The 24,842-nt window shown below is 42.9% G+C and overlaps 1 protein-coding gene across 2 annotated transcripts in view; it reads right to left on the bottom strand.

The window, feature by feature from the left end:
* KIF16B (kinesin family member 16B) overlaps positions 1–24,842 on the bottom strand; it is a 256,485-nt gene that overhangs the window by 136,433 nt on the left and 95,210 nt on the right. For both annotated transcript variants that reach the window (XM_065892000.1, XM_065892001.1), the window contains exons 12-14: positions 19,471–19,590; positions 18,268–18,319; positions 16,234–16,371 (exon numbers count right to left, since the gene is read on the bottom strand). In XM_065892000.1, coding sequence (XP_065748072.1) covers positions 16,234–16,371; positions 18,268–18,319; positions 19,471–19,590 — 310 coding nt within the window. The remainder of the gene's footprint in view (positions 1–16,233; positions 16,372–18,267; positions 18,320–19,470; positions 19,591–24,842) is intronic.

Genomic DNA, 24,842 nt, shown 5'->3' with positions numbered 1-24,842 from the left:
TATCCTGCTTCAGATAAACCACTTAAACCCTTGTTTACTTCTGGCAAAGTAAAAATTGCCAAATTAGATTCTGGGACGCCAGAGAAGAAAGAAAATTGATTTTCAATCTTTGTTATTGAGATTTCCAGCCACATAATCAACAAGAATCATTTGCCCAACTGTGTGCGTGGGCTAAGTGTGGAGCTCTATAAAATTTCAAGATGCTCCAGTCCCATCCCCCCAAAGAAATTTTTAGATGTGGGTGTGGGTGTGGGTGTGGGCTGAGCTCAATTTTTTCTTCTTAAAGCCTCAGGGGAGATACAAGACGAGTATATAGAGCAGCTCTCATCCTTCCGAAAGACGATGGATTGAGTACAAGAGAAAATTACAGGATGATTCCAGACAGCAGACAATGAAATGTTAAATTTTAAGGTACTGAATAGAAGGCATTACACTAACTGGTCAAACTATTAGCACAGTCATCCCTCATGGGGGATGGTTCCAGGATGCCCACAGGAAGACCAAAATCAAGGGATGCTCAAGTCCCTTATATAAAATGGCCTAGTATTTGCATATAACCTACACAATCCTCCTTACTTATAATACCTAATATAACATAAATGCTATATAAATAGCTGCAAATACAAGGTAAATGCTAGAGCACGGAAAATTCAAGTTTTGCTTTTTGGAACTCTCTGGACATTTTTCCCTGAATATTTTCAACCTGCAGTTGGTTGAATTCACTGGGATGCGGAGCCACACATACGGAGGGCCGACTGTAACTCTCTTTCCGTTGGTACCTAGTAGCTCATATCCTTTGTTACTAACAATACTACTCATTCCGTTAGTAACAATCTCAACTATTCAGCCTTGCCTCCCACAGGCTGTCCACATCCCATCCTTCCCTCCAAAATGCCTCCCTTGCTCCCCTCTCCCTAAGCACCAAGAGTCTCCTACCTTCATCAACTCCTTCTCTTTACGGACCACCCCCAAGCCTCCCCAGGCTATAAAAACACTGTGCTGTCCTTCACCTCTGCAACCACATAACTAATCTGCTGAAGGGTGAGCACATCCCACAGAAAATCCATGCCACCAGTCTGGGATCTGGGAGCCGGACAAACCTGCCAAGATTCAGCAGCCCAGGCTACTTGGTCTCCTGCTACTCCTGCCCCCCACCTCACCCACTTTCCAACCTTTAGATAATTCTGTATCTAAGTCACTTTTTTCCATGGACCATTATGACAAATACATTCATTCATTTTGGAACTCGGCTTTGGGTAAATCTCTCCTTTCTCATCAGTCTAAAGCCACGCTGGGGGAGAAGTTTTGGTTCTGCCCGAGATGGGACAGCATCGTCCACCTGCCTCTCCCTCTGAATGCAGCTACACCTGATAGCCTGGACAGAACACATGCAGCAGCTACTTGAGGGGTCTGAAAACAAACAGAAGCAGGTGGATTGAAAGAGACCAGGACCTAAAGCACCACTGACCAATGATGAATTTACCATTGTTTTCCTCCAGTGTCCCCGGCTTCATCTAGGAAGAAACCCAAAAGTTGACATTAGTGTAAAAGAGAGAACTCCAGGAGAAGCTTCTAGTTTTGGTTCCAGGAGGAGGGAGAGGGTCCCCTAGCAGCAACAGTGGCGGCAGCAGGGGGCCCACAGATGCCTAAATCTGGGAGGCAGGGGAAAAGCTCTCTCCAATCCCAGGAGCTGTGGACCCAGGAGGGTGGGGCAGACGCCAGTTGTTTCATTGTTCTCCCCTCTGTCCTCTCACTGCTCGGCCCAGACATGGGCACAAGCACAGGAAGAACATGAAAGAGTAGTATAAATAAAGCTATATATATTTATATACTTTATAAATAAAGTATAAAGACGTCTAGCTGGAGGGCAGAAAAGGAAAGACCCAAGGAACCAGAAAGTACTTGAGAGATGGTGTAGAGGGAGAAGTTCAGGAAGGCAACCTCATGGAATTGTGTATGAATTCCTGGGCCACCCCCAACGGTGCACACATGGAGCTGACCCCCAGCAGCACACGGAGACTTTCAGAGTTAAACTAAGAGCCAGAACACTTCTCAGCTCCCAGGCTGGCCGGTGGATGGCACACACATAGGACAGACTGGAATAGCACCACAAAGGCTTGGAAAACTGAACGGGCCTTGGAACTGGAATCACGACCCACAGACTGATTCTCACTTATGGTCTAAATCCAACCAGGTCAACTGCCTGCTAAAACAAAGAGGCAAAAATCAACATTTCCCATGGAACTGAAACAAGACCCTGAGTCTTACAATATAATACAAAAATGTCCAAAATGCAATTCAATATTACTCAGCATATAAAGAACTGGAAAAAAAATCTCAACTTGCATAGCAAAACACAAACCACAGATGTTAATGCTGAGATCACAGAGATATTGTACTTATTTGATAAAGACTTTGAATCAGCTATTATAAAATTGTTCAAACAATTTATCCTATAGGATGCCCTGAAAAATGTGTGTGAGGGGGTAGGGTAGGGTCAGGGGAGAATGCCTAGATGAAAAAGGATAAGCAAAAAATGTTAATAATTATTGAAATTGGGTGATGGGTACATGGAGGTTAATTATAATATTCTGTATTTTGTATATGTTTGAAATTTTCCATAATAAAAAACTTTTAGTTTTCTATGTCAGATGACTTTGAAATAAAAATGATGGGCCCTAAAAAAAACAAAAAAGAGGTCAAACATGGGTGAACACTCTTGAAAAATAAGACGTTTCAACAAAGAAATAAAGTATACAAAAAAGAATCAAATATTACAACTGAAAAACACAGTAATCACAAATTTAAAAACTCATTGGATGGGCTCAATAGCAGAATGGAGATGACAGAGAAAAGAAAACAACAGTGAACATGAAGCCAGATCAGCTGAAATGATCTCATCTGAAAAGCGAAGAGGAAAAAAGTTTATAGAAAGATAAAAAATAAGTAATTAGAGCCTCAGGGATCTGTGGGACAATACTAAAATATTAAACATTCATGTAACCAGAGTCCCAGAAAGAGAGGAGAAAGAGTATAGTGCAGAAAAACAATTTTTAAACAAATAATGGCTGAGAACTTCTCAAATCTGGAGAAAGATAGAAACATACAGATTCAAGAAGCCCGTTAAACACCAAACAGGTAAACTCCAAGATATCCACACGAAGACACACTGTAAAGTCACCCTATGGGGATGTCGAGCTAAAAATGAAAGCTAAAAAGGAGTGAGAGATCATGAAAAATAGATGTAATGATTCAAACAGGAGATGAAAGGGGTTTAAATAAACTGACAAATGGTTGTCTCCTGCGCCAAAGTCTGGGGCAAGAATTTGTGGTTAGCCTAGGTCCTCATACTGACATGTTCTGATACAGGTGCATCAGAATCACCTGCAGGATTTATTTTATTAAAAAAACCCAAAAACTAGATTGCTGGGCCCACCCCCAGATTTTCTGATTTGGCGGGTCAAGGATGCAGCTTGGCAATTTGTTTTGTTTTTTTTTTTTTTTTTTTGCGGTACACAGGCCTCTCACTGTTGTGGCCTCTCCCATTGTGGAGCACAGGCTCCGGACGCACAGGCTCAGTGGCCATGGCACACGGGCCTAGCCGCTCCACGGCATGTGGGATCTTCCCGGACTGGGCACGGACCCGTGTCCCCTGCATCGGCAGGCAGACTCTCAACCACTGCGCCACCAGGGAAGCCCAATTTGCATTTTTGAAAGGCCCCCAGGTAATGCTGACGTTGCTGACCTGAGGACACACTAAGAACCACTGGCCTTGGGTACAGTCTTTAAGAACAGTTAGGGCTCTGACACTCCACAGTCTCTGCTGAATGAATCATCCATGTGCAAGTGACAGGTGTCAGCTTTGCAGGTCTCAAATTTGAGGAAGAAATCTAATGAGTGCTTAAGGGCAAGGGCAGGTAAGTTAACTGGGAAGTTAGACACCGCTATCTGCTGGCTTTTTGTAAAATGTGAAAGAGCTCTTCTGTTCACTAGACATCTTGGCTAAACTGCTGGAAAATCTATTTCTGTTTCTAGTTCCACTAAAATTCTTTTTTTAATTTGTCACTGAACAACTCATAGCAGCCCTTCAGCAGATGAAAATTTTATCAAAGGCTCCTCAGCTCCACTCCCTAGACAATCACCTGTTCCCTCTAAGTGCTTGAATAGATGCAAATATATTTTGGCACTAAAGCATGACACATTCAAATGCACCTAAGTGTAAATTCCCCAGATGGAGTTTCTGCAGCACTTCTAACAGGAGAGATGAGCGTTCAATGGCTCTGACAAACCAGCAAGACCAAAGGAGTCCACTGATTTTGAATTTCCTTAAAAAATTAATTACATTTAGCAACTATCAGCTTTAAAATAACATATTAGAGTAAAAAGAAAAATTAATAACTAAAATAAGGGAGAATAGTTCATAGCAATTATAGGGCAAAGGTTGAAATACAGTTTTCATGATAACTCATTTGATTTTTTTATATTTCATATTAAATATATGAAAAAAAGAAAAATCTAGGGTCTGAGACTCTGCCGAAAACAGCTCAAGGCCTACAGACTAGACACCACAGTCAATGCATACTTTCTTCTCGGGCAAAGGCCTCTTCTTTCTATGGAATCATTCTACGGCATCATGGGAGTGAGGGAAACTATGCTTCAGAGAACACACCCACTGAAAAACAAGGTTAGATGTAATGCTGCAAATCCTATGAACTGTTCCTGGAAGAACCCAAAAAAGAGGAGAAAAGCTTCAGGTGCCAGGCTTTAGACGACTTACATTACAGATGTCAGCACATTTATTTCTCACAGTATTAGCACATGATTTTCTTTTTAGTGACTTTACCAGATGAAAACATCCCTGTAATTTAAGGCAGAGGAAGTACTAGTTATGATGCAATCTGAAAGAAATTAAAGCTGTTAACTGATACAGGTAAAAAATCTCCCCTGCAATGGTGACAATCTTCTAAACACATATAAATCTCCTATTAGTTGACATTCACAAGTGATATACAAGTGACTTTTATAAGTGGTAATTACTACACGTACTTTTTAATGGCACAGCCTAACTAACACATTTCCAAATGAACGCTAATTTACTAACGAAAAGAGACATTTAAATACCAAGTAGCAGCAATATACTGGAGAAAGGCAGTGAAAAGAAAGGAAACTGCTGGTGAGCCAGGAATCCAGTCAAATATGGAGTTAACATGGTTAGGTCATGTTATATTATAATATCTACACTCTCTGTTCTTGATACCTATACTTAAAAATGGTTTCACAGGGGCTTCCCTGGTGGCACAGTGGTTGAGAGTCCGCCTGCCGAGGCAGGGGACACGGGTTCGTGCCCCGGTCCGGGAAGATCCCACATGCCGCGGAGTGGCTGGGCCCGTGAGCCATGGCTGCTAAGCCTGTGCGTCCGGAGCCTGTGCTCCGCAACGGGAGAGGCCACAACAGTGAGAGGCCCACATAACGCCAAAAAAAAAAAAAAAAAAAAGGTTTCACAGGTAAAAGCCAAGGCACCTTTTGGAGTATGAACATGCTGCTGTTTTTTATCTTGTTTCCCTATTATTATTATGTTTTAATAAAGCGCATATACTTTTTTTGGTTTAGTATTTTTTTTTCTTTAAAAAATAAAATCTTACAGATACAGTTCAACATCTTCCTGTTTCCCTGCCTGATCAAGCCCTTCCCCACTTCTTCTCCAAAGGTTAACACTATTCTAAAGTAGGCATGTGTCCGTATGATCCAGCAATCCCACTCCTGGGCATATACCCAGACAAAACCATAATTCAAAAAGATACATGCGCCCCAATGTTCATAGCAGCACTATTTACAGTAACCAAGACATGGAAACAACCTAAATGTCCATCGACAGATGAATGGATAAAGACGTTGTGGTATGTATATACAATGGAATACTACTCAGCCATAAAAAGGAATGAAATAATGCCATTTGCAGCTACATGGATGGACCCAGAGAAAGAGAAAGACAAATACCATATGATATCACTTAATATGTGGAATCTAAAATATGACACAAATGAACATATCTACAAAACAGAAGAAGACTCACAGAGATAGAGAACAGACTTGTGGTTACCAAAGGGGAGGGAGGATGGGAAAGGGAAGGACTGGGGAGGATGGGATCAGCAGATGCAAACTATTATACATAGGACGGATAAACAACAAGGTCCAACTGTATAGCAAAGGGAACTATATTCAATATCCTGTGATAAACCATAATGGAAAAGAATGTGAAAAAGAAAATATACATGTATAACTGAGTTACTTTGTTGTACAGCAAAAATTAAATACAACATTATAAATCAACTATACTTCAATAAAATTTTTTTAAAGTAGGTATGTATAAGTCCCATTCACATCTTTTTAATTTTGCTACATATTTTCGTAACCACAAACAATATATCATATTGTTCTGTGTTTAAAAAAAACTTGCTCCACTTCTCATTTTAGTAATAATCAAAAATCAAGACAATTTAAGTGGAGAATTCTAAGCCTTAATTTTTGAAGAACTGTACACGTTCTTCCCTTGACAGGATCTTCCAGTCTTAAAGTGTGTAGATTTAAAAAAAAAAAAGTTACCATCTTGCTTCTCTCACGTAACGCCTTGGAACACAGAGTCAGGCTTACATTTCACTGCCCTATGACCTGCTATGACATTTATAAAAGAAGTGCACTGTGTTTTAATGCTATAGCATTTTTCTGCCAATTTCACTGACAGTGACACTGAGAAAGCTGTTGAACAGCACAGAAGAATTCCAGGGGAACTCGAGTCCATCCAGTCTGAAAGCCATGGCACCAGGGTAATGAAACAATTAAGAGAGCCCTGCAGGGAAAGATAATTCTGACAATTAACCTTGAGCGGCAATTAGGACTACCAGTTTCTTAGGACAAATCATATCTTTAATAGGAAGATCAAAACTTCAGTTCCAGCCATCACTAACTTGAATAGGAATATTTTTCAAATGGACTTTAAAAGTTTAAGATAAAAAACCACTTAATAAAAATACCACACAGGAGATACATTTAACATTATTTATCTACCATGCCTCAATCCACAAGAGAATTAGAGACAATGATCGCTACATAAGCAGATGGCAATGGAATGATAAGCAATTTCTCTGAACTAAATAAATAAGCTAATAATTTTTGAGGGGTGATGGAAGGATAACCCCAACATTAAATATTAAATTCTAGGAGGTTCCCATGTTAAACAATACATGCTCTAAAAGTTCCTTTTGGGCTTCCCTGGTGGCGCAGTGGTTGAGAGTCCGCCTGCCGATGCAGGGGACACGGGTTCGTGCCCCGGTCCGAGAGGATCCCGCATGCCGTGGAGCGGCTGGGCCCATGAGCCATGGCCGCTGAGCCTGCGCGTCTGGAGCCTGTGCTCCTCAACGGGAGAGGCCACAGCACTGAGAGGCCCGCTTAACGCAAAAAAATAAAAATAAAAATAAAAGTTCCTTTTTCAGAATTTAGTTTGGACTCATTTTCTCACAAGAACATTACACATAACAGCTTCCAGGCGAATCCACAAGAGACTAACCCATAACATGGCAGGAGCAATGGTCACTGGAAACCACTTGACAGCCTTCTCGGCATCCAGTGGCCAGGACTGCGGGTGGTGTAAGTTCCAGAAGCTCCAGAGAAACACGGCTGGAGCAGGGAATGCACAGGGAGGAAACAGTCTGATGGCCGGACAAAAGAGCCAGGTAGCTCCAGCAGCTGATACTGACATTTGTGGGCTATTTGTGATTCAAGCACTGTTTATGCTAAAGAATGTCCCCCAATTAACCCCAACTGTAACTTCCTCTCTAACTTCCTGTGAGTGATTCCACAAACACACCAGGCTGCTTTGGGGTATTTGGAAGAACAACGCACAAGACTCAGAAGTCCTGGATTCCAGACACTGAATTCTTTGGGCATCACTTTCCCATACAGTTTTAAATCAACATCCTCAAAGGTCCTTTGTGCTCAAAATAATCAAAACAGATTATTACAGAATATATATATTTAAAAAAGGGTTTTTTCCTTTCCATTTTTGAACAGTTAATGTAATAACTATGCTCAGAATTTTGTATACATGAATAAACACAGTTCAACAAGCACATAAATTAAAAGTCTTCAAAGTTTTATTGGAGGAAATAGACGAAAATTCAAATATGAGAAGAGGCATACTGAATAAACATAAGTTCCAAGATGGAAATATGTTTTTTAATGTGAACACATCAAATGATATTAGAATCTAACTTCTCAAAGAATATTTTAGCACAACAAAATAATTCTAAAATTTCTTTGAAAAAAATTAATAGGCATGAAAAGCAAAAAAAACCACTCAGAGAAGAACAAAAATTAAAGCATATTATAACACAACAAGCATTAAAACTGTGTGATATAGGCACAAAAGTAGAAATACAGAGTACTAGAACAAACTAGAAAGCCAAGAAACAAATACAGTACTTTGTCTGACTTTTTTATTTTTTTGGTAAAGTAAGTTTCTTCAAAAGGGAGGTGATGGGAAGGTTATGATAATGGTATACCAATGTGGGAGAAAATTAATTAAATCTATACTTTATATACCAGTGAACCCCAGATGTATTAAATATTTCAAAATGAATTCGAGTTCTACTCATGCATTAATGATGATATTGAAAACCAGTACAAGCCACTTATAAAATCCTGTAGCAATAAACAGTCATCATCACAAGGTCACCTCCCTCTGACCTCACTGAGGGAGATGCAGCCAGTACAGAGATCTCTGCTAGACAAGGAGACACAACTCTCAACTCTCATCATGACCCCTGCAACACCCCTGCTGCCTGAAGAAACAGCAGCAGGCCCCCGACCTGAGGTGCTGAAAGGACAGACAGGTGGTCTGGCTGTGGTCCAGATCCAATTACATAATCCACTTGTGGGGTCATCTGTCAACTGTCTACCCTCCAATTACACCTGTTGTTCACACAAAGGCCTGTGTGTTCCCAGGCAGGGACCACCACCACTGAAGAGCCTTACGTAGTGACCTCTTGTCTGTCAATCAATTATGGTGACTTTCTGGGCTCAGGGCAGAGACAGCGTCTCATCATGATCAATACTGCTGCCTGGAAACAATCAGATTCTCCATCCCTTATTACCAGGACCATTGTCCTGCTTACAAAAATGCAGGTATGTTGCTTTGGTAATGATCACTGGGTGCTCACTGTGTCCTTTTTAGGGCTGGTTACCTGCTACTGCTGACCTCTGACCCTTCTGGCCAGCTCCAGGACACCAGATGTCTCCCAAGCTCAACTAACCTTGAAGCTGAAAAATACTAAGAGTGAAAAACGGATGGAGAGATCAATGCATGGATGGATGGGTGGATGGTTTGGAGATGGTACATGGGTGGGTGCTCCATCAGTTGCCTGTAGAACGTCTCTGATGGACGCTATGCGCCTCCTATGAAAGCATGATCACCCTGGTCCATGCTACTGTCCTTCATTTCTGAGGTAACTCCTTGCAACTGATTTCTGGTATGACTTCACTAACACCAGTAAACTACACGCTTTCCAGTCCCCATCTGTCCAATCCTACGTCACAACAGATACAACGTTACAGTATGTAAGCATGAAAAACTGTAATTATGAAAACTATGTATAATATACCAAAAAGGGCTTAAGAGATAATGTCAACTTCTTTCTTTCCTTCCTTCTTGCACAGCTCAGTACAAAAGCCATTAGACAAGGCTGGGCAAAGTAAGCATCAGGGTAGGGGTGGCAGGAAGTTTGGGCATGCGGTGAGGAAGGTGTCTGCGCTAGGAAAAGGGTGAAGGCAGATGTGGCCCAGCACAGGGCGCCACAGCCTGAGCAGGAAGAGGAGGGCCCCAGAACGAGGAGGGGGCAGAAGTGACAGGACAGTGGCTACATAACGGGAGTCAAGTTCATCATTGTCAGAAAAGGGGCTACAAATAAGAAAAGGGAGAAAATTACAGAGAACTCTATGGTACTGGAATTAGAGGTATTGATGTGAACTCCTGGTTAGCAATATAGACACTGAAATACAGACATTTTAATATACTAATATAAACAGATGCAGAACTATAGTTGTAAATGTTGTATACACACCCAAACATTTTCGCTAACACCTTTGACTGACGGGATCTGTGAGCGGCAACACTTCAATAGCAATAAGCACACCTAGTGCCCAGATGCTGGTTTCTAAATCCCATTCACTAAAAGGAAGTACGGCTCCTTGGGGAACTGGCGGACTCGAGAAAAGTAAAAGACGAGCCTGGAATACCTTGCTCTGTCACAAAGTAAGGAATTAATCACACACAATAGGGACAAACCAAAAGAACACAAAAACCCATTGGCCAAATCTGAGACAATCTGGGCATCAAAATAAGCAATCATAGAAATGGACCAAAAGCTATAAAATAGCAAGACATGTGGCCCTGTTGATTTAGATAAATAAATGAATACACGGCAAGAAAAGAAAGCTCTTTCTTACAGTTAAAAAGCCAACTGAGACTTCCCTGGTGGTCCAGTGGTTGAGAATCCGCCTGCCGATGCAGGGGATGCGGGTTTGATCCCTGCTCGGGGAACTAAGATCGCACATGCCGCGGGGAAACTAAGCCCGCACGCTCTGGAGCCAGCACACCACAACTAGAGAGAAGTCCGCGCTCTGCAACTAAGATCCAGTGGGCCGCAACTAAGACCCGATGCAGCCTAATAAATAAATAAATGAATATTTTTAAAAATAAATACAAAGCCAACTAATAGGTGTAGAAGGAAGAAACTCACCATGTGGCAGCCATTGGAATAATAATTAAGTAAGACCTCCCTCCCCGCAAAAAAACACCCAGTGGATTCTAAAACCAGCGGGTGAAAGTATGGTAAAGAATAGGATATTCATGATCTTGAAGTACCTTCCCAACAGCCTTATTAATAAGAAAGGGTGAAAAGATTAACTTGACAGTGAAAAAACCTAGCACACTGCTTCTTGATGAAATGATCAAAGTGAGCATTCTCAGTAAAGGGACAAAGAGAAACCATGTAATGAAACATGAGAAAAATGCAGCATCATTTCTCTGACATTCATGTCAAAAAATGACATTATTCTAATCACGAGGAAGCATCAGATGAATTCTATGTTTCCTAGAAGAATGTAGAAGGACATGCCACAGCATACCTGACCTGCAGTTTTCAAAACTGCCAAAGTCATAAAAGGCAAGGAAAGACCAAGGGACATTTCCAGACTGAAGGGGACTAGGGAGACGCGGTAAGCAAATACAACACGATGCTGGACTGAATAATGGACACTGTTGGGACACACGGACAAACCTGAAGAGGGTCTGAAACCACGTGGTAGGAATGCATCTATTACTTTCTTAATTTGGATGTGCTGGAGCACCATGCTAGCAATTGACTCTCAAATATCCTGAAATGAAAAAGTTCTTGAAGGGCAGACAGCAGAAACCAGAAGAACTACAATCCTGCAGCCTGTGGAACAAAAACCACTTTCACAGAAAGACAGACAGGATGAAAAGACAGAGGACTGTGTACCAGATGAAGGAACAAAATAAAACCCCAGAAAAACAACTAAGTAAGTGGAGATAGGCAAACTCCCAGAAAAAGAATTCAGAATAATGAGAGTGAAGATGATCCAGGACCTCGGGAAAAAAATGGAGGCAAGAAATGTTTAACAAAGACATAGAAGAATTGCAGAACAAATACCTAGAAGAATTAAAGAACAAACAAACAGAGATGAACAATACAATAACTGAAATGAAAAATACACTAGAAGGGATCAATAGCAGAATAACTGAGGCAGAAGAACAGATAAATGACCTGAAAGAGGGAATGGTGGAATTCACTGCTGCAGAACAGAATAAAGAAAAAAGAATGAAAAGAAATGAAGACAGCCTAAGAGACCTCTGAGACAAGCTTAAACGCAACAACATTCGCATTATAGGGGTACCAGAAGGAGAAGAGAGAGAGAAAGGACCTGAGAAAATATTTGAAGAGATTATAGTCGAAAACTTCCTTAACTTGGGAAAGGAAATAGCCACCCAAGTCCAAGAAACGCAGACAGTCCCAGGCAGGTTAAACCCAAGGAGAAACAGGCCAAGACACAGTCGTCAAATTGACAAAAATTAAAGACAAAGTACTGAAAGCAACAAAGGAAAAATGACAAATCACATACAAGGGAACTCCCATAAGGTTAACAGCTGATTTCTCAGCAGAAACCCTACAAGCAAGAAGGGAGTGGCACGATATATTTAAAGTGAGGAAAGGAAAGAACCTACAACCAAGATTACTCTACCTGGCAAGGATCTCATTCAAATTCCATGGAGAAATCAAAAGCTTTACAGACAAGCAAAAGCTAAGAGAATTCAGCACCACCAAACCAGCTCTACAACAAATGCTAAAGGAACTGCCCTAAGTGGGAAACACAAGAGAAGAAAAGGACCTACAAAAACGAACCCAAAACAATTAAGAAAATGGTAATATGAACATACATATCGATAATGACCTTAAATGTGAATGGATTAAATGTTCCCACCAAAGACACAAGCTCACTGAATGGATACAAAAACAAGACCCATATATACACTGTCTACAAGAGACCCACTTCAGACCTGGGGACACATAAAGACTGAAAGTGAGGGGATGGAAAAAGATATTCCATGCAAATGGAAATCAAAAGAAAGCTGGAGTATCAATCCTCGTATAAGACAAAATAGACTTTAAAATAAAGAACATTACAAGAGACAAGGAAGGACACTACATAATGATCAAGGGATCATTCCAAGAAGAAGATATAACAATTATAAATATATGCACTCAACAAAGGAGCACCTCAATACATAAGGCAACTGCTAACAGCTATAAAAGAGGAAATCGACAGTAACACAGTAATAGTGGGGGACTTTAACACCTCACTTACACCAATGGACACATCATCCAGACAGAAAATTAACACGGAAACACTAGCTTTAAATGACACAACAGACTAGACAGATTTAATTGATACCTATACGACATTCCATTCAAAAACAGATTACACTTCCTTCCCAAATGCACACGAAACATTCTCCAAGATAGATCACAGCTTCGGTCACAAATCAAGCCTTGGTAAATTTAAGAAAACTGAAATCACATGAACCATCTTTTCTGACCACAACACTATGAGATTAGAAATCAATTACAGGGAAAAAAAACGTAAAAAATGCAAACACATGGAGGCTAAACAATACGTTACTAAATAACCAAGAGATCACTGAAGAAGTCAAAGAGGAAAACAAAAAATACCTAGAGACAAAGGACAATGAAAACACGACGATCCAACACCTATGAGACACATGAGAAACAGTTTTTGTTTTTTTTGCGGTACACTGGCGTCTCACTGTTGTGGCCTCTCCTGTTGCGGAGCACAGGCTCCAGACGCACAGGCTCAGTGGCCATGGCTCACATGCCTAGCCGTTCCGTGGCCTGCGGGATCTTCCTGGACCGGGGCACGAACTCGTGTCCCCTGCATCGGCAGGTGGACTCTCAACCACTGCGCCACCAGGGAAGCCCGAGAAACAGTTTTAAGAGGGAACTGTATAGCAATACAATCCTACCTCAAGAAACAAGAAAAATCTCAAATAAACAACTAACTTTACACCTAAAGGCACTAGAGAAGAACAAACAAAACCCAAAATTAGTAGAAGGAAACAAATCATAAAGATCAGGGCAGAAATAAATGAAACAGAAACAAAGAAAACAACAGCAAAATCAGTAAAACTAAAAGCTGGTTCTTTGAGAAGATAAACAAAATTGATAAACCATTAGCCAGACTCATCAAGAAAAAGAGGGAGAGGACTCAAATTAATAAAAGTAGAAATAAGAAAGGAGAAGTTACAACGGACACTGAAGAAATACAAAGCATCATAAGAGACTACTACAAGCAACTCTATTTCAATAAAGTGGACAAACTGGAAGAAATGGACAAATTCTTAGGAAGGTACAACCTTCCAAGACGGAACCAGGAAGAAATAGATAATATGAACAGACCAATCACAAGTAATGAAATTGAAACTGTGATTAAAAATCTTCCAACAAACAAAAGTCAAGGACCAGATGGCTTCACAGGTGCATTCTATCAAACAATTAGGGAAGAGCTAACACCCATCCTTCTCAAACTCTTCCAAAAAATTGCAGAGGAAGGAACACTCCCAAACATATTCTACAAGGCAGGCCAACATCAACCTGATACCAAAACCAGACAAAGATACTACAAAAAAACAAAATAACAGACCAATATAACTGATGAATACAGATGCAAAAATCCTGAACAAAATACTAGCAAACAGAATCCAACAACACATTAAAAGGATCATACACCATGATCAAGTGGTATTTATCCCAGCAATGCAAGGATTCTTCAATATATGCAAATCAATCAGTGAGATACACCATATTAACTAATTGAAGAATAAGAGACATATGATCATCTCAATAGATACAGGAAAGCTTTTGACAAAATTTGACACCCATTTATGATAAAAACTCTCCAAAAAGTGGGTGCAGAAGGAAACTACCTCAACATAATAAAGGCCATATATGACAAACCCACAGCAAACATCATTCTCAGTGGTGAAAAACTGAAAGCATTTCCTCTAAGATCAGGAACAAGACAGGGATGTTCAACTCTCGCCACTCTTATTCAACACAGTTTTGGAAGTCCTAGCCACGGCAATCAGAGAAGTAAAAGAAATAAAAGCAAAACATATTAGAAAGGAAGAAGTAAGACTGTCACTGTTTGCAGATGACATGATATTATACATAGAGTATCCTAAAGATATCATCAGAAAACTACTAGAGCTAATCAATGAATTTGGTAAAGTTGCAGGATACAAAATGCACAGAAATCTCTTGTATTCCTATACACTAACAACGAAAGATAAGAAAGAGAAATTAGGGAAAAATCCCATTCACCACTGCAACAAAAAGAATAAAATACCTAGGAATAAACCTACCTAAGGAGGTAAAAGACCTGTACTCAGAAAACTATAAGACACTGATGAAAGAAACCAAAGATGACACAAACAGATGGAGAAATACACCATGTTCTTGGATTGGAAGAATACTGTGAAAATGACTATACTACCCAAAGCAATCTACAGATTCCATGCAATCTCTATCAAATTACCAATGGCATTTTTTATGGAACCACAACAAAAAGTCTTAAAATTGTATGGAGACACAAAAGACCCCGAATAGCCAAAGTAACTTTGAGGGAAAAAAACGGAGCTGGAGGAATCAGACTCCCTGACTTGAGACTATACTACAAAGCTACAGTAATCAAGACAATATGGTACTGACACAAAAACAGAAATATAGATCAATGGAACAGGAGGGAAAGCCCGGAGATAAGCCCACACACATATGGTGAACTAATCTATGACAAGGGAGACAAGGATATACAATGGAGAAAAGACAGCCTCTTCAATAAGTGGTGCCGGGAAAACTGGACAGCTACATGTAAAAGAATGAAATTGGGCTTCCCTGGTGGCGCAGTGGTTGAGAGTCCGCCTGCTGATGCAGGGGATGCGGGTTCGTGCCCCGGTCCGGGAGGATCCCACGTGCCGTGGAGCGGCTGGGCCCTTGAGCCATGGCTCCTGAGCCTGAGCATCCGGAGCCTGTGCTCCGCTACGGGAGAGGCCACAACAGTGAGAGGCCCGCGTACCGAAAAAAAAAAAAAAAAAAAAAAAAAAAAGAAGCCAACTGCCAATGCAGGGGTCAACAGTTTGAGCCCTGGTCCAGGAAGATCCCACAAGCCACAGAGCAACTAAGACCATGCACCACAACTACTGAGCCTGCGATCTAGAGCCCGCCAGCCACAACTACTGAAGCCCGTGCACCTAGAGCCCGTGCTCCGTAACAAGAGAAGCCACCGCAATAAGAAGCCCGCACATTGCAACGAAGAGTAGCCCCCGCTCGCCGCAACTAGAGAGAAGCCCGCGCACAGCAACAAAGATCCAATGCAGCCAAAAATAAAAAATAATTAATTAATTTAAAAAAGGAAAAAGAAGAAGTTCTCCAGCAAAAGAGAAAACAGCCTAATGAAGCAAACAGTCTTCATCCTTCTTACACCTAAAGTGTAATTAATTCTAAGATGCACATGTTCCCCCATTACCTAACCAACCTGTTTTCTAGAAACAACACATACAAAGAACTCAGAACCAAAAGCCAATACCTTGATTGAGGTGCGTGGCCTCCATGATCTGAACACCGTTCACAGAGCACTGGGATCCACTCAGGGGAATCAGTGTCACCGTCCCCCCGACATTTTCAAAGATGCAATGCTCACTCTCCAAGTCGAGGCCATGAAGAACTAAGATGGGAAAACAGAGGAAGAAAAGAGTTCCTTTGGTATCTAGTGCAGTGATTCCCAACCTTCATTTATTTTCTCATATTCTTTCTTTTCCATACAAAACTGTGAGGTGAACATTTATGTTTAGTGAGAAAACTGAAACTTCAGGAGTTCCTGGCATCAACTGACAGACCCATCCCCTGAGTGCTACTCGGTGGGTCTGGACATCCCCTGTATAAGGGAGTAAGTTCTGGCACGTTCATTTATTTCATCTTCGGGGAGAAAACAGTTGAGTAACTTGTCTTAACTGAATACCACTGAGTCACTCCTGCTTCAGTCTAAATAACTTTCCTCCTCCAGTTACCCAAAGGTCACAGTAAAATGGAAGAGACAAAAAGGGCCCCATGGTTCAAGGATTTCCTGTGACCTCCACACTTACCGACACTGCGTTCCAGGAGCACATACCAAAGCTAAAAGGTGACCACGGCAGGGCATGGATCTTGGGAGGCCCGAGGAAGTCTCCAGAAGTCCTGAGATGACCCAGCCACAGCCTGTGCCGATTCTGAGAGAACCTGACCTCCACAGATCTCTCAGAGCATGTGGCTGCTCAGGGCTACCGACCCCCATCCGACCACCCTGAGCTGCTCGTGTGTGATGAGTGGCCAGGCACGGACACATGAATGCCTGTCACACAGACCTACATGATTTCAGGCCCAGTTCCTGGCCAGCTTCTTGGAAGCAGAAGCCAAACGGCTCCCACTACTCTCCACAGAACTGCACTACTGGACTTTGCTGTTCACAGGAAACGTGTTCTTAGCCCTTACCGCATTTATAACAAACCCAAAGGTCACATGTATTGATAGTTTAATGGTGAGAGGAAGAGGCCTGACACCTAGTTTCACCCAAAATCAGCTGAATCCAAGGACTTCCAGGAATTGGTTTCCGGCTCTCCCAGATTCACTATAAATAGTAAATACACATAGGAAATGGGAGCTTTGGCTTGATTAATAGCTTACACTTGGCATGAAAGCAAGCTCATCGCCAGCAATTCTAAAACCAGCTGAGAAGATATCATTCTTCCCCTGCCAATCCCCACCTTGCCACACACCCACGCACACATGCACATGCAGTCTACCGCCGCCACATGCATTCCCTAAGTTATGCTACAATATAAAGCCTGGCAAGACCTCACCTGGGTACCTCACAAAGACTTTGGGGAAAGCCAGAAGTCTGTGTGTGTGGATGCTGTGTACGTGTGTGTCCTACTTTCTGTCCTCATCCTTGCACAGGTAAGTGTCGACTGGGAAGGATTTCCCATCAAAAGGTCTTATATCTTTTATCTGTACCTGTTAGCATATTTCCACTGTGACAAGAGTAAAGTGATTTAACTAACAGCACACTTGAAAGGCGTGACTGAGGATAGAAGGCATGCAGGGTGGGGGAAAGGATTCACAGTCCCATTTTATTCACTAACTGTTCTGTGTTAGTCATTTGAGCTGAGTTCAAAATTACAGAAATACACATACTGATCAATATTGTATTTGAAACGTTTTCTTTTTTATAATTACTTCAATGTCAGTCATTCCAAAGAAATTTATTAAATGATTTTTAAAAAGTCATTGGAGGACTTCCCTGGTGGTGCAGTTGTTAAGACTCCACCTGCCAATGCAGGGGACACGGGTAAGAGCCCTGGTCCGGGAAGATCCCACATGTCACAGAGCAACTAAGCCCGTGCACCACAATTACTGAGGCTGCGCTCTAGAGCCCGCAAGCCACAACTACTGAGCCCGCGCACCACAACAAACAGTAGCCCCCGCTCGCCACAACTAGAGGAAGCCTGCACACAGCAACGAAGGCCCAACACAGCCAAAAAAAAAAAAAAATCATTGCGAAGAGGAAATGGATAAAGATCCTCACCAATATCCTGTTCTGTTGAAGCATCTTCTCTACCAACATATGTCTGACCTTCCTAGGGAGAAAAGTCAAGCAAAATTTATTAATAAGAACATGAGGAATGATCTGTTTCTTCCTCTTCCATTGAAGCCCAAGCAAACTGGTGACGGGTGGGCGAGCTCTGTCCCGGGCAGGCCACAGCCTCAGTGCGACTGGAGTTCACTGAGGCTCTGTAACAACAGCCCGTGTGTCCGAAAAAGGCCAGGACTCCCGAGGCTCAGGGCTCGACAAGGGTTGGGCTCCTGTTTTGCCATCAATAACCTGCCTGTGACAGCAATCTCACTGACGTTCCCAATCCCTTCTGACAAGTCTCTCCTCTAGTGGCCAGGGGTTTCTTTGTACCTAAAGATATGGCTTAGGATATATCTAAAGGAATTCAAAACAAGCATTCAAACAGATACTTGTGTGCTGATGTGTATAGCAGCATTATTCATAATAGCCAAAAAGTGGAAACAACCCAAATATTCATCCACGGACAAATACAGTGTGGTACATACACTGGAATATTATCCAACCATAAAAAGGAATGAAGTACTGATACATGTTACAACATGGCTAAACATTATGCTAAGTAAAATAAACCAGACACAAAAAGAAAAATAAATAAATATATATATATATATGGTTTAGGGGAGCCCTCAAAGCACAAGCGTAACACCATTCTCATTTGAAGTCATGGATCAGACAGAAGACACTAAGGTCAAGGTTACAGAGGCCACCACTGATACTGATGTGGAAATTCTGCTCTCTTGACAGGGATACCCTGCTCGGGACCAGGCCCAACGGCGTAGGCAAGAGACAAAACTTTATAATTAACACAAGGGACCAGGAAACTGTATATACAACAAATCCCAGTTCGGGAGCTGGTAACTTTTCTTCCTCAGGCTGTCTGCCTTTTCGTTCCTTACCTCCCTCTTGCTGAGTCTACAAATTAGAGGGCAAAGTGAACGGATCTTCATTTAGCTTTAGGACTACATAAAACAGAAATTTCTAATACCACCGAATCCCAGTGAACTTCTGAGAATCCTCAAAGGACTCAAGGATTTGTTGTCTATTCTTCAGGGTCGTAGCTGCGCTCGTGGACACGGAGTATCGCACTAAACCTTGCCAGTGTCCACAGGGAAAGCGGCAACCAAGATGAGAATGTTCCAGGAAAGCAGGTTCTACCTTCAAATGATATAAGATGATGCCAGTGCTCAGAAGGTCGTCATCAATGCCAATTAAATGGGGCAGCTCGGAATCCAGAACGACCCCAATTCCTTCTTTCCTCAGGGCCAGGGTTTGTTCCTGAAATTACGAGGGAAAGAAAAGGAAAAGGTTACCTTGAGGAAAGAAAACTTCGTATTAGGTTCTCTTTAGAGTGCGAAAATGAACAATGTTTTATTTCTCACCAAGAAAACTGCAAGAAAAATGGATTGTAAGCTTCGTGTTGAAATCGTGGCATATGGTGGGCAAAGTGAGCTTGGAACATACAAAAAGCTCATAAAATGAAATAAATGTATTGCCTGATACAGATTCGTATATATACATATATATGTGTATATATGAATACACACATGCACACACACATATATATGAAGCTAAGCTCAAACCCTGCCTTCTTTAGGAAAGGTTCTAGGACCACTAGACCAGAAAGCAATCTTTCTCCCTCTTCAGAACCTTTATTTCACTTAATACCTAGAAGTCTCCTGACTTGTTGGTTCTTCTTTCCAGTTACTAGGGTCAAACTGCACATGGACCTGAAAGCAACCCTTTCCTGTGCATTCACTACTGTGCACCAGAGGTAACTGACCCGCTGTGCCCTGCATCACCTTCTATCCACTGATCATTCCCACCCACACACAGATCTGCTACAGAGCTCCCATCAACCACCACCACCACCACCTCCCTTGGCCCTGCATCTCCCTCCAGCTGCCACCAATTTCTCTGTGCCCCTTTAGAGAAAACCACCTCCAAAGAGTTCCCTACTTGTGGTCCTCTAGTTTCCCCCCTCCGGCTCTCTCTTGAACCCACTTCCATGGAGTCTTTCAACCCAGGGACTCTAGCGTCTACAGTCACTCCCTTGATGATCTCATCCTGACTCCTGACTTGACCTGCAATCTACACAGTTGTCCCTGGGTATCCATGGGGGATTGGTTCCAGGACCCCTGAGGATACCAAAATCCAAGGATGCTCAAGTCCCTTATATAAAAGGACATAATTTGCATATATCCTACGCACAACCTCCCCTATATTTTCAATCATCTCTAGATTACTTATAATACCTAATACAACATAAATGCTATGTAAATAGTTGCAAACATAGTGAAAATGCTATGTAAATATTTGCTGGAGCATGGCAAATTCAAGTTTTGCTTTTAAGAACTATCTGAAATTTCTTTTCTCATAATATTTGTGACCGGGGGTCGGTTGAATCTGTGGATGTGGAACCCGCGGATACGGAGGGCTTGACTGTATGCTGACAACTCTCAAATCTCCAGGCAGACCTCTCCCTTAAAACTCCATCCTCGTGTATAGAAACCTGCCTACCTCGGTATACCTGTGGGGCTACCAGCAGGCGGCTCAAACTTAACACCCTGAAAGACCAGCCCTGATGCCCCCTTGCCTCCCAAACCTGCACACTAGCCCTTCTCGGTAAACACCAATCTTCCTTACAGTTGCCTGGACCAAAAATCAGGCTGTCCTTTGCTCCTTTCTCTAAACCCTAAGGCACTCGGTGTTGACTCCACCTTCAAAATATGCCCCCAATCTGACGACAAACCACTGCACCACATTGCTGCCTGGCCCCAAGTATCATCACCCTCACTGGGATGGCCTCAGTAATCCTGGCCACACCCACTCGTGCCTGAGCCAGAGCCCACGCTCTCCCCGGCAGCCAGACGGACGGCAGGGCAGGCCACTCCTTTTCTCGGGTCAATTACATGGCCTCCTCTTCTCTGAGTAAAACCCAAAGTCTCTGCAAGGGTCTACAAAGCTCCCCTTGCTGACCTCCTGCCACTTGCCCCCCCACTCACTCCTCTCCTGGAACCCCGGCTCCTTGCTGTTCCTCAAACTTGCCAGCTGGCCCTCACCTCAGGGCTTTGGTCGTTGCTGTTTCCTCTGTTCCTGTCTACTCCTTCTCTTCCCCTAGAGTGGAGCTTCCCAACCTTGGCAGCACTGACATTTTGGAGCAGATGATTCTCCATTGTGGGGGGGGGGGGGGGCTGCCCTCGGCACTGGAGGATATCTAGAGCATCCCTGGCCTCTACCCACCAGATGCCAGTAACACACATCCCTCCTCTGAGGTTGTGACAACCAAAGATGCCTCCAGACACCGACAAGTGTCCCCTGGGGAACAAAGTGTGGCCCAGTTGAGAAGAACTGCCTTCAATTCACACATAACTCGGCCTCATTTCCTCTGCTCAGAAGCCACCCTCCCCATCACCCCATACAAGAGAGCAGCCACCAACCTCTCTTGTCCTGATCTGTTTCTCTCTTGGCAATTATCACTCTATGACATGTTATATACAAGTTTATCACTTGTCTCCTGACTAGAATGTAACCCAGTGCCTTATTTCGTGCCTGGCACAGAGGAGCTCCTCAATTAATATCTGTCAAGTGAATGAATGAGTGGGTAGATACTCCGAGTTCAGAGAGATGCAGGAAGAAAGGTCAAGGGCAACCTCACAAGACAGAGACTGAGAGGCCCTTCACCATCAGGCCCATCTGCCCTAAGGCAAAAAACCCCTCAAAAACCAGGTTTTGAGGCAAATCCCAGGTGGAAAACAGACAAACCCCAGAAGAGTGAAGGTGAAAACTCCAGCCTTGAGGTTGGGCTGTGCTGAGTGGAGACTGGGGCCCATCCCAGAGCAGGACACTGTGCTCTGTGACCACAGGCTGATGGAAGCAGCAGAGGAGACAGCCCCGTGCTGCCAACGGGAGCTCAGGGTCAGGGAGGCTCCGAGCGAGCCTCTTCCTCACCCACTCCTGCGACGGGGCACACTGAGCACAGCACAGCTCTGGACTCCAAAGCCCAGAGCTGCCCGAAACAAAAGTGGAACTCTTCACATTCCTGGATCAAATCAATGGATTCTGTATCATTTAAATGTTAAAACAGTCTACATTCTCTAGCTGAAGAATTCAGAACCTCACAACCTTGCAGACAAGGGGCCCCTGGGAGGTTCTGGGAAAGGGCTGGGGGAGAGAGAGAAGTCCCCAGCCTTCACCTCTGCAGACACTGGGGCCTCCACCGCACACACGCGGAGCTGGAGTCGGGCCAGAGGGCAATGGAGCGGAGTAAGGAAAAAAGATGGTTTAAAAAATAAATAAATAAAAATCACCACTTGAGGGGAAGCAATTTAATTTAACAACCATTAAATAGATATGCAGAGAAAATGACCAATGCATAACTTAAATTCAAGAAAAGGAAATGAAGCGTAGCACTGTTCTTCAATTACTTCTCTTATCAGACGGGCTTCCTCTCCCGGGCCCAGAACCTCAGGCTTGAAGGCCGGAGACTTCGTTCCTCCTGATATGCCGCACCAAGGCCCTTGCAAATCCTGGCTAAAATGAGCCCTCTAAATAAACCAACCCCGACTCCTGCCTCTCCGATATCGGTAGAATTCGTGCTTTTCCTCTTGCCCACAGAGCTCAAACAGAAGCGGAAAGTCTGTGATTTTTCTTTTTAAAGATATATATTACACTGGAGAATTTAATCATACAGCCCCGTCTCATGAAACAAGGCCTGCTAGCTCTGAACTGCGACAGCACTGCACACACGGTAGGTGGCTCCTGGCCATGGACTGCTCCAGGCTTCCAGATCCATGTGAAAAGGAGAGGGACTGTTTCTCCTAAGTCCAGAGACATATGTATTTTCTTCTGCATAAAAGTGGACAATAAACCAAAAGGGGGCGGGGGGGGGGGAGGCAGTATTTTAAACTCTAATAGCTCCCACTCAAACTAGAGAAACTGTTTTGGACTACATCCCAGTTTAGTTTGATATTCTTTTTTTTTTTTTTAACCCATTGAAAAGCACTTTTTCTTCCTTCCTTAAAATAAATCTCATAAACTTAGAAAATCATTTGAAATTCATAACTTCAGAGCCATTAGGTCAAAAGCATTACTTGTCTCCACCCATCCCTAACACACACACACAAACGACACACACACACACACACACACACACACACACACACACACACTTCCATACACACAATGGGTAAAATCTGAATTAAGAAAAAGTCTCTCAGGATTGGGAATGGGGGCATATGAATTTATGATTAATGCTGCCCTAAAGCTCTATGACATTCAAGCTGCATTCACTATATGATATTATAAAAGTGTCACCTCATAAAACTAAAAACGGGAGTTTAAATCATTGTTCGAGTGAAAAAGTAATTTCAGACAAAAATGTCTATCACTTATAAAATATTTATTGAGTGGCACCTACTGTTATACGTAAATGATGAAATACCTCTTTGATAAGATGGAATACTTAACAGAACAGAGCTGGGGATCCCTTTCCCAACTCCAGGCACACGGGGTCCCAAAAAAAGAAAGTGGTCAAATATGTAGAGCTGCACGTATTTTGTATTCAAACAAAGCTTCTGGCAACCAATACTTGTATAAAAAGGAAACTACCGCCTGACAAAAAGTATAAAAAGACAGTATCCACTCAAACATTATGTTCATCACATTTCCAAAAATACGTTCAATAAGTTTTTTTCAACCCCTAAATCTAAAACCTGTGTCAAGGGCTGAGATGGTGGCAGCAAATCCTCTGGCACATGCCAGTGTTCAGGTGAGTGGCAGGCAGGACTGCCCAGATCAAAGGGAGAAACCACAAGGGCCTGGCCCGTTGGGCGTGTCCCATATAACCCCCATACCCCTTCATTAGACTCAGCAGGAATCCTCCCTCTTTTCATCACAATATCACATCCTTAAAATCCAGCACTGGGGACTTCCCTGGTGGTACAGTGGTTAAGAATCCGCCTGCCAGTGCAGGGGACACGGGTTCGAGCCCTGGTCCGGGAAGATCCCACGTGCTGTGGAGCAACTAAGCCCGTGCACCACAACTACTGAGCCTGCGCTCTAGAGCCTGGAAGCCACAACTACTGAGCCCGCACGCCACAACTACTGAAGCCCACGTGACTAGAGCCCATGCTCTGCAACATGAGAAGCCACCGCAATGAGAAGCCCGGGCACCGCAACAAAGAGTAGCCCCCGCTCGCGGCAACTACAGAGAAGCCTGCGTGCAGCAGTGAAGACCCAACGCAGCCCAAAATAATTAATTAATTTAAAAAACAAACGAACAAACATCCAGCACTGTGTCTGTCAAAATGCAACAACCTTCCTGAATAAACAGGTGAAAATCAAGACAAAAACTTGTCAATAAGAAGCCTATGTTTCCCTTTCAAGAAGCCTTCCTGAGAGCCAGATCTTGCTTGGGAAATACTGGGAAAATTTTGGCGACGTGTCTGCCCTACCTGAACTAAGGGTTCTCAAAGGGCAGAAACTGTGCTTCCTCACACGGAGTACGTGGCGGGGATATGGCTCCACCA

The sequence above is a fragment of the Phocoena phocoena genome, chromosome 15, assembly GCF_963924675.1.
Source record: "Phocoena phocoena chromosome 15, mPhoPho1.1, whole genome shotgun sequence".
Lineage (NCBI taxonomy): Eukaryota > Metazoa > Chordata > Mammalia > Artiodactyla > Phocoenidae > Phocoena > Phocoena phocoena.
This window is presented reverse-complemented; position numbering and strand designations above follow the sequence as displayed.